Genomic DNA, 12,004 nt, shown 5'->3' with positions numbered 1-12,004 from the left:
ATATTGCTTATGATATTTTTTTTAATTCCTACTTTTGTTTGGATTAAAATTGTTGACCTAAAGTTAATAATGTATGCTGAATTAACTGTTCTTACCTTAAAGTTGAAAACAATTAAAAATTCTACTTACAAATTGGTAATTAAAACAGATTTTCTTTTATGCTGCCCTTATGGGAGCAGTTCTACATCATATTAAATTTCAGTTAAATATAATTTCATGTTACATTATGTGCTGTGTTTAGTCACTCAGTCATGTCAGATTCTTTGGGACCCCATGGATTGTAGCCTGCCAGGCTCTTCTGTCTATGGGGATTCTCCAGGCAAGAATATGGAGTGCATTGCCATGCCCTCCTCCAGGGCATCTTCCCAACCCAGGGATTAAACCCTTGTCTCCCACATTGCAAGTGGATTCTTTATCATTTGAACCACCAAGGAAGCCCTCCTTACCTTATAAACTAAGTTAAAACCCTGCTCAATCCTATTAATAAGATCATTAGCTATTAAATATATTATGGAAGCATTTGCTACACTACATCAAAACAAGTACCATCAATGGCAGTAAATGCTAATGACACATACTTGACTCCACAAGATGATATAGTCATCTAAATTTCGAAGAAAAACAATAAAAGAGTGTTTATAATTATTGTATATGTATATGGGAACTTTTCAGAATATATTAACACTTTTGCATGAAAGTAGCAACTAACAAGGTTGCTTATTAACAGCAGACAGGAATTGTCTACATACTGGGGAAAAAAAGAAATCTCATTCTACTGTATTATGTAAGAAAAACAATAGCTTAAAAACTTATCTAGAGTAAAACACATTAAATGACTATTTTTAATAATATAAATATCAAACTCTTGAGGAAGAAAATCCAAATATGGTTGTCATCTATATTACTTTAACCTTAATATCACCTAATAAAAGGGTCTTCATGCATTAAGCCTTTATGAACCATGAGTAAATAGAAGGATGAATGAATACTAGTTTATCAGTATGAAGACTGGGTTTTCACAAGGCCTTTTTCAGAGGACAATTTCCTATAAGAAGTAATGGTGTTGTAGTAGATGATCTAAAAGATTCCATCTATTTTAAAAAATAAAATCCTAGAAATTCAGGACCCTTTACTTAATGTTTTAATCATGCTACATATTTCCTACGTTTAAACTCAACACTGAATTAAAATCTCTTAGAGATATAATAATAAATTATGGTATTTAGAGATTGTTAGAAAAGGTATGTTATGTAAATATTAATAATTTTTAAAAAGATCTTATAGTTAAAGCAACAAACTATTCTGATGGAATTTAAAATATCACTAGATACTATGGTAACTAATTTTAAACATCTGAATATTCTATAAACTAAAAAGATCAATTGTTTTAGCTTTGTTTATATAACTGCAAATAATGACTATTTCCTTTATTATTTTGATATAGAGTCATCATATTTCTATTCAGCACATTATCCACTTAAAGCAATTTTTATACATCTTAGCATATAAACACAATTTACTAGTTGAAAACTTCTGTTCATCTCTCAAGAATTTGTACAAATATCTTATGCCTGTGCAACCTTTCTTGCCTTTTACATTTAGAGGCAGCTGATCCCTCTCCTTTACTTCAGTAACATTAAAAAAAAAAAAAAATACTGTTCTGGCAATGTTTCTCATAATAAGCTTCCCTTTATAAAATAAGTTATATAGACTACTCCATAGCACAGCTAGCATTGCACATTTTTATACCTCTACTGTCCAGAGCAATGCCACATAGATAGCAAGAGTTAAATATATTTGATGAATAATAGTAAAAATAAACACAATTAATATCCATTGAACATAAGCCAACAACTGTGCTAAATTCTTTCACATAATTACCTACAGGTAGCTACTCTCAGTTACCAGGAAATTGCAGGTTCTAAAGTTGAAGTTATTGTTCAAAATCATACACCTAATAAGGGATAGAGTACAGACTCAGCCTAGTTCTCTGACCTCAAAACTAACCAATAATGGTGGGCAATTTGGTTTTGCCTTTACACTGGGAGAAAATACTTGAGATTTTTTTGGCATTTCCACCTAGTACTGTGTTTAATCCTCACTATAACCCTAATATAATACTACGATACTATTTTTCTGACAGGGAAATTCAACCCTAATATTTCATGTGACTCAAAAATATTGTCATGCACAGTAGGTGAGAAAAGTAAGGTAAAACCAATCAATAAAATCGAATGTTCATTTTGAAAACTATTGGGCACTAATAAACTGTGGTGTTAACACACTACTTAAAGAAGATTTAAATCAACATGCTTCATCAATATTTTTCTTTTACTTCTTTATATTTTATTTCATGTCTAAGACTCTTTTTAAATGGAAAAAATCAGAAGGGGTTTTCTTTCACTGAGAACAAGTAGAAACTGAAAAAAAATTCTTTTAAGAACATACCTTAAATTGAATTACTGATGCCTAACTTAGTACTATGGTAAAAATTAATTGGAGCAGAACCCTATAGTGATCTAAAATCCTTTAATAAATATTCTAAGTATTTTTTCCAAATTATTCATTAATTGTGAAGCTTTTATAATAAATTCATTATAGTGACTTAATTTATCATAAATTAATATGTAGACTTTTGAGTCTATACACCTACAAATACCAAGTGCAAATACTTAAAAGTGCAATTTCAGTGTTTGTTTTCATAGTGATAATACTAAGTACTTTAATTGCCTCAAGTTATTAAGAATAGACAAATTAGGAAGTAGCAAAGATCAAAAGCTGAGAAGGCAACGGCACCCCGCTCCAGTACTCTGGCCTGGAAAATCCCTGGTGGGCTGCAGTCCATGGGGTCGCTAAGAGTCGGGCACGACTGAGTGACTTCACTTTCACTTTTCACTTTCATGCACTGGAGAAGGAAATGGCAACCCACTCCAGTGTTCTTGCCTGGAGAATCCCAGGGACTGGGGAGCCTGGTGGGCTGCTGTTTCTGGGGTCGCACAGAGTCGGACATGACTGAAGGGACTTAGCAGTAGCAGCAATGATCAAAAGACATCATAGACATGAAAGTTTAATTGCAGTGTGAATAGAAAAAAAAAATGAAAAATGTACACGATCACAGTGCAAAATTTTGTATGCACTTGTAGACATCAAAAAACCTATGGCATCACAATCTCTATTGTATATATGCTTTAGATGGTAATCTCAGCAAAATAATAATATTACATTAACACTTATTCATATATAGTTTACTGACTATTATTTTGTGTTTATCAATAAATTTTCTTTGATTTTATAAATGTATAAAGGCCATAAGCAAGGCATTTATATCTAGTTTTACCTTGTGAATTTTAAGTAGTAATGTAATAAAAAAGCAATATTTCATTTTGAGTTTGTAACAATACTTTGGTTTTCAAAGGGATTAAAAATGTTGGTTATTATAACTATAAAAATAGCTATTTTTAAGTTGAACTACATGAATATTTGATTATATTGAAAAATATAATTTTTAGCTTTTAAGTAAGTTGAATACTCTGGCTAGTGAAATTGCAAATATTTATTCATCAGTTTACTAAATATTATCTAAATATATCTATGAGTCAGAAGCTGTTCTAAGCAGTGGGAATGAACCATGAACAAGACTCATCCTCTCCCTACCTTACAGAATTTAAAATGGTAGTTACAATAGGAAATTCTAAATTTCCAGGAATTAACAATTTCAGCTAAATGTTGGAAAAGGAATTAAAATGATTTGGTTGAAAGGAAGAGTCCTGAGGCAGAAAAGAATATGGTATGTTCGACAAGCTAAAAGAAATTCTGTTTGGCAAAAAACACAGAGTGTTTATCAGAGTTGCATGAGATGAATTTGGAGATGTACACAAAAAAACATAAGAGGATCCCATGGGTTATCATCAAGTTTGGTTTTATTCCCAAAGTCCCTGGGAAACCAGTGGAAGCTTTAAAGCAATGAAGGAATGTGATCAGGTTTTCATTTTTAAAAGGTAATTCTGACTACATTGTGGAGAATGGAATAGAAGAACAAGACATTTTTTTCCTCTAAAATATCTAGAAAAATTAAGCAAGCTAGTTTTGTATTATCTTTATTGACTCATCTAAAACATCAATTAAAAGACTCACTGTCTACATACATCCTATATCTCCTTTAATACTATGTTCAGCCATGAGCTTTACAAAATCTTCCTTGTCCCACCAGGGTGGATTTCTCCATGTCCTTTACTCTCTCTCAGTCTTTCAAAAGGGCATGTATTATTTATCATTATTTTGCACAGAAGAGACGTCAGTTGGCATGTCAGGCATGTTGGGTAAACTGAAATGTATTGTTTAAAAAAATATTGTTTTCATGTCAGCAAATTCCTATTTAGAGATTTGGTCCAGCTTAAGAGTCAAGTCTTTGAGGACTGCTTTACGTCTGAAAATACAACTATATATTGAGGTTTGTATAAAGATTTGATGCAAGTATAATAATTTAAGTCACTAAAAATAAACATAACATTCAAAATGTTTTCTATATATATATATTCTGTATAATCAATAATTAAAAATACTTATATCCAATGTAGATGGCATCACTGAATGAATATCATATTCATAGACACTATTCTAGAAAGAATATGAGTGAAGCAGGTCTAAATACTATGAATGTTAACATAGCATTGGAAGATTATTATAATAATTGAGAAAATTTTAGCACTGAAATTAATCAAGGGTGTAATCTTGATGCTTAATTGAAATTTGGCTGAATGCTCCTCAAAATTTTAGATTAACTTTCAAATCATTTTAATATAGTAATTGATAACTATTCTATTTTCAATCTGAATTATTTGTTCAAGTTCAAGTTCTACAAAATATTATATATATATATCATATATATATATATATATATATATATATATATATATATAGCACCAGGGTTTCTCAAATCACTTGATGGCAAACTTTACCTAGAACATATGAATTATTAGTTAATAAACAATAAACTCATGTCCCAAAATTACCTGCCTTTTCTTCAATGGACAACAGAATGATAACAGGGAAGTTTGTCTATGTTAGTGCATTCAAATTTCCAAAGAGAGTGAAAACACTAAACTGAAGGGCTTTTTTCTTTTTTTTGGGGGGGGGCTTTCTTCTTAATCTATATTTCAATACTTACACATTTTTACTTCCCTGTAATAAGAAAATCTACCTACTTGATTAAACAATTATAAATCTGATAATGATCCCTATATTCACATGAGCAGAAATATTCATGGTACGAGAATGAATAGAGAACCAAGGTGATATCCATTTAATCCTTTAAAGGAGATTACTGCATGCTAAGAATTCATTTTAGAATGCTTCTTATTAAAGAGAATCAAAGTAACTACTTTCAGTATGAATTTTGATGAAAAATGAATTTCTGAGATGTATGATTTTCAATCAACTTATGCAAAGATGTGTTGATTTTCTTTCCTTAGTATGTACTAAGCATCTGAATGGTTTTCTATTACCTATATCATGCAAACTATGCATAACCATACTACAAAAATCATTGCCATTTTGGAGAATATATAACTTTGAGTTGGAAACAGAGCTGGAGTAAATATTTGTACTTGAAATATGTTCATTTTGTTAATATTTTCAATGATGAATACATCAATATAAATTCTCATTAGTGTTTCATACTGCACTATTTTTTCCTAAACTGTTCAGTGAAGCTGCTACCAAAAAATAGGAAAAAAATTCTTGCTACACTTCCTAAATTTTGTAAACTATAGGCTTATACTAATCAACTCGAAAATTATCAACATATAATTTGACTCTGTTATTTTTACCTCTAAAAATTAAAGTAGGAATTTAAGGAACACTTAAATTTGTAGTCATAATACCAAGGAATAACTGTTGAAAGGGAAAGTGAAAGTCGCTCAGTCGTGTCTGACTCTTTGCGACCCCTTGGACTATACAGTGCATGGAATTCTCCAGGCCAGAATACTGGAGTGTGTAACCTTTCCCTTCTCAAGGGGATCTTCCCAACCCAGGGATCGAACCCAGGTCTCCTGCATTGCAGTCAGGTTCTTTACCAGCTGAGCCACAAGGGAAGTCCAGAATAACTGTTACCTTTTCAAAATGAGAAATCTGTTCTCAGTACAATCATATGGGTCAATAGGTAATTCAGAAATAGTAGAATAAGCTATATAAAATAATCACCAGACATAATGTTTCCATTGTCCCCAATCTAGTTATCTATTTTCTCAATAATTATTTGGCATTTGTATAACAAAAAATTCATGCAAACATGAAAATTACTACATTGGCTAAATCATCAATTAGTAAATATGTACCCTTATTAATAGAAAAATGGTTATTTTAATTTTGATTTTATCTAGACTCCATAATTGGTATATAATACACAATAGGTATTTTGTTTTTTCTATCATTTATGTATTATTTTCTTCCTATATTTACTCCCTCCTCCCTCCAACATTTGAATTTCATTTTGATTTTTCTTTTTAATTCTAACTTTTATATTTTCAAATTATTCAGGTTCTGGCTTTTACTGTCTATATTTTTCAGCTACTTTGAATTCCTCCTTGCATTTCCTACATCTTGGCTCTGTTTCAGCTCATTCTCTAATTGGAATCATTACCAAAATATATCTTTGGCTGTAACTAAATGGGCACAAGTAAAATAACATCCAATACCTCTATGAGTAACAACTGCAAGCTCTTTAGTTCTTTCTATCTGTTCAGCATTTCTTGGTCTTCTCCTTGTACTTTGTGTATCTGCTTGATGAGGTGAGAGCCCGTCCTTGGACGTGTTGGGGTCCAGACCTGAATTTCTGAGATTCTTTACTTGCACTCGCTGTTCCTCGGAAAGTCTATGGATGGTGACAGCTGTAACACTGGATACAGTAACATCTGCAGGTGTGCTAGCAACAGCAATAGCACCAGTGGCAGTCCTGTTATGCTCCTCTAACTCACCAGTGGAGGTAGTGTGGGTCAGTGGAGAAGAACCTGTGGGACACAGTAGCACTAGATGCTAACTTTTTCTTTTAAATGTTGTTTTTTTTTTTCTGATAAGTTTCATAAATTATATTCTCTTCTATCACCTTAAGTATAATTAACATAAAAAGGCAAAACACAAACATGCCACTAAAATGTGAAGTAACCAGATCTGATGTTTTGTTTATATCAATCAATGTATGAAGAGTTATTACACATAAACATATCACATTTTAATTGTAACACATTAGGGAGAAAAAGGAGAAACAGTAAACCCTTTATCTGACCTTGAATAAATCTTATTCATTATTTATCTATAGATGATTTTTAGCAACAAATGCCTAGTAAGTGACAAGTTTTGACAAAATGGGTAACTATGTAACCACACTTTTCTCAAAAGTATGCTTTGAATAGTCCATGCCATCTCTCATCATGATTTCTGGGGGAAATATCATTTTTTTTTAAATTTTAAGACAAACAAGTGAAGAAAGGAGAATTTAAAAATCAAAACAAAATTGAAGACAAAATGATTTTAAAAAAACTCTGAAATAACTACTCCTTGTAAATATCTATCTTTACCTCATTTGCCAGAAAAAAGCCAACATGATAAAATATTCAATGTCATGAGCAATATATACACTTTAGAATTTAGTGGGATGTTTTGGAAGTTGGGTAATATTTTTCAGACTTTTAAAGTAACACTTGAGATTAACCAATTTTCAATTAGTTAAAATACACAAATCATTTTACTTAGAAATGACCAGAAATTAACTATTAGCATGAAAATTTCATGATACAAAATAGTTTTAAAAAGTGGTTGAAAATTTCCAAATATCTTTTAAGTATGTCACAGTAAATCTCTTAATCTTATTAAAGTTCACTATGCTTTTATAATTGTTTTAAAGACTTCAAATTAGGATTTTCTTTCTCCTTTCACTTAAACTCTTTTTTCAAAAATTGTACTTGGTAGAGAATAATTCTCACATAATGACAAAAAGATGCAATTTCTACAACAGAAGCATGAAACTGATTGAAGATATACTTAGATGATCTTGGCAGCTAAAATGCCTAATAAGAAAAAAAAATAACTGAATTGTGGAGGAACAACTACAAATTAGAACTAACAGTCAGGTCCTGGTTAGAAAACTTCTTTTTTTTTTAACTTTACAATATTGTATTGGTTTTGCCATATATTGACATGAATCCACCATGGGTATACATGTGTTAGCCACTGAAGGGTGTAAGTCTTCACATAATCTGCCTTCTCAACAAAATGCATCTCAAACTTCTGTCCATATATATATAACACAAAATGCAAAGGAATATTTTAATCATTTTGCAAGAGACAAAACAGCTATATCACATTATGTGATTTGAACATGTTCTGCCTTCTTCCCCACCCCTCTTTAGCTGTAGGCAGGTGATTAGTAGGACAAATAATTCAGGTTTCTGTTTTAAAGTAAAAAAGGAAGTCAAACAAGAGCTGTCCCTCGTTCAAAAGCAAGCAAAAGAGTACCTGTCCATTACTAATTCTTCCAGCTTGTGTTGTTATATGTGTGTGTGCTCAGTCGCTCAGTTGTGTCCAATTCTTTGCCATCTCATAGACTGGAGCCCACCAGGCTCCTCTGTCCATAGAATTTGCAAAGCAGGAATACTGGAGTGAGTTGTCATTTCCTACTCCAGCTGATCTTCCAGACCCACGGGTGAAACTTGGGTCTCTTGTGTGCCCTGCATTGGCAGGTGGATTCTTTACCACTTTTTTTAAAATTTGATTTAGAAATTCAAAAGAATTAAATGATTATACTTTGTGGTGGCCAGTGGTAAATGAAATATGACAATTATCAAGCAATCTTAAAGATTTTTAATATAGTTTAAAACATTAATCAGAAAGAGATGCTATTGAATATTCAAGTTATTTTGTGAAGATTAGAATCTACTAAATGCATATTAGTTACGCAAATTAGCCAGTAATATTTACTAAGCTAATATATGGTGAAGGTTTTCTTTAGTCACATGATTAAGTAATACCTACACTTGCATTACTAATATTTAGTAACTGACCATGGTAAATCAGACATTTTGATGTCCATATACTCTTTACTATAAAAACAATTACCTGGTCCATATTATTCATCTGGGGGATTTAACTGCACCTTTCTTTATAAAAGAAACTAATGCTTTAGAACTCTTCCTAACTTTATCATAATGTCTGGGCTTTCAGGTTTAGTTTAAAAAAGGAAACTATTTAAATATAAACATATGCTGCTAAATGCAATCTAAAAGTATGAAAATTTGTGGAATTTGTACTGTCTCAAATCTCAGTGTGTCTATTAAACGTTTAACATAGAAGCAAATTAAACAGCTATTTATTATGCTCCATCATTGAAGGTCATTACATTAATCATAAATAACCTCTGTGCTTAGTTGCTCAGTTGTGTCCAACTCTATTCAGCACCATGGACGGTAGCTTGTCGGTTTCTCTGTCCATAGGATTCTCCAGGTAAGAATACTGGAATGGGTAGCCACTTTGCTCTCCAGGGGATCTTCTAAACCAGGAACTGAACCTGGGTCTCCTGCATTGCAGGTGGATTCTTTACCATCTGAGCCACCAGGGAAGCCCAAGTAATCCCTAGTATTTGGGTAAATGAATCTGGGGTAATTCTTAGGAATGTGTCTAGGCTGCTGCTAAAACTGATCTTTTAAGATCAACATACCAATTTCAAAATGCCCATATTCTTGAAGACTCCAGGCAATAAATACATTTCCTAACCAAATTTGTGAGTTAGAACTGATCTTTAGTAGGATTTAGACCCAGGATTTGCTAGTGATCTTAAAATCTTCAGTAATAGAGTTCTACCACTGGCTAATAGCAATATTATTCTCTTAACCTGAATTCAAACAGGGTGTAATATTTGAATAAAGTAATGAAAAATCCAATTTAATAACCATCATCTAGCTAACTACATATTTCAAAAATATATTTTACCAATTAGTTCTTATATTTTACTAATATTCTGTTTTCATAATTTTTCCTCCCCATACTATAATGCAAGCTCCTTGAAGGCTGAGATTTAGGCAAATTCCACGCACTGCTGAAACCCAGGTATCTAGGATAGTGCCTGGTACATAGTAGATCCTTAAGGAATATTTATCAAAAGAAAAATAAAAGAATAGATGGATTCAAAAATAATTCTAATGTAATACTAACAATCATAAAGAGGATAAATTTCACAAATTAAATATGATTACAATTTTAACATGGCAATGTCATATTTCAAACAATGTAATGAAATGAAGAATTATTCCAAAGAAAGGAAAATCTGATGGCTTTGTTTTCAACTTTCAAAAACATCACTTTGAAAAAGTGTGGAAACTGAAGATTTATTTCGATAAGTAACAGTTACTTGAAGATTCATGTCAACATTCTCAAACCATGATAGCTTACTATGTTAGTGTGAAATGGATTTATTTAGAATATTCAAATTTCTGTAGAGTAAAAACTAGTATATCTCATAATGGCAGGAAGTAGAAGTACATCTAAATTTAATCATATATTATATATATATATGTGTGTGTGTGTGTATATATATATACATAAAAACAATGATTTCCTTATAAGACAATAAAATCATCCATCACCATACAATTATGTCATATATTATAACCATTTATCTAAAATGTAGACCAATTTAGAATACTATTTTTGGTACCACTTTAAAGTGGCAGTGTGTGAAACACAGATTTTTAAATTGTCAAAATGCACTATTTAACAGTTTCAAAACACTCAATAATCTTGCATACCTGATGTTTTTTAAGGAAATTGTTGATGCTGGAGAAATGCTTAGGATTATATATAGCAACAATATCATATTGAATATATTATATATCTAATTGAATATTAAAATATAATAGTTTGGATTCTTTTAAAAAAATTAAGTTTACTATACAGTTATATAAGTGTTGTCTTTAATAGCACAATGTTAAATGATTTTACAAGACATACAACCCAAATTTACGAACAAAATGTACATCCAAAATACCCATTCTTCACTGGAAATCAAATCATGTATACCCGATGTAGTTTATCACAATTAGATTATCCTGTCAACTAAACTGCTTGAGATATATTTATAAATTAGATGTTTATAATATAAACACATCTAAAATATAATTTTATTAATATTTGAAACAAAACATTTCCAAATATAATAAAAATAAAATGAAATGATATACACATATAAACATGCTTCTAAAATCATAACTATATGTCATCTTGGAATTATGATAATGGAAAATGACATATGTTACACATGTAAATTGGCAAATGTATATAACAACAAAATTAAATTATATTATTAAATTTGGACTTATTAAGTATCATAATAAAATTTGTTTTTGAATGCTTTCCTATTTCAACATCTATATGCAAAGGACTAAACATAATTCACATAAAGCAATTTATAAATGTGCCATTTAGAAAATGTATTAAATAAAAATTGAATTTGAATTTCATTTTGATTAAAATTTTAGCCTTACATATTTTTTAAAATTACGCTATATTGCTTTGTAACTACTTTCTAACTTATCACAAACATAAAGAACATGTTACTACAGATATAAGTGGGAATCCCAAAATGCATATAGCTATACAAGTACATGTTAAACATAGGTGCATATTCATAGAAGTGGCTTTTAGATATATTTGGCATGCTATTTTATATAAAACATATATTCTGTTCCACTAAGTTTAGCATTTCAAATTAAACATTTGAATAAAAACTTTAATAACAAAATAATCCTAACTGAATAATTTTGTGGTATCATGATATATAATGAAAAAAAATGCAATAAATAACTAACATGAAAACATGCAAAAGAAAAATATACAAAACAACATCAAAATAAATATAAATACGACTAATGCAGCAATTGTATGAGTCATCATTTAGATATTCTATACATTTTAGCATATCTATTTTCAGGAAGCATACTGCAGTTGGGAAAATAAA

The 12,004-nt window shown here is 30.5% G+C and overlaps 1 protein-coding gene across 5 annotated transcripts in view; it reads right to left on the bottom strand.

Moving 5' to 3' along the window:
- CSMD3 (CUB and Sushi multiple domains 3) overlaps positions 1–12,004 on the bottom strand; it is a 1,331,483-nt gene that overhangs the window by 786,879 nt on the left and 532,600 nt on the right. For 2 of the 5 annotated variants that reach the window (XM_070477231.1, XM_070477232.1), the window contains exon 7: positions 6,696–7,007. The exons of the other annotated variants lie outside the window; for them this stretch is intronic. In XM_070477231.1, coding sequence (XP_070333332.1) covers positions 6,696–7,007 — 312 coding nt within the window. The remainder of the gene's footprint in view (positions 1–6,695; positions 7,008–12,004) is intronic. 5 annotated transcript variants of the gene reach the window in all.

This window comes from Odocoileus virginianus, chromosome 15 (assembly GCF_023699985.2).
Source record: "Odocoileus virginianus isolate 20LAN1187 ecotype Illinois chromosome 15, Ovbor_1.2, whole genome shotgun sequence".
Lineage (NCBI taxonomy): Eukaryota > Metazoa > Chordata > Mammalia > Artiodactyla > Cervidae > Odocoileus > Odocoileus virginianus.
The sequence above is the reverse complement of the archived record's forward strand: the minus strand, read 5'-3'. Positions and strand labels throughout refer to the sequence as shown.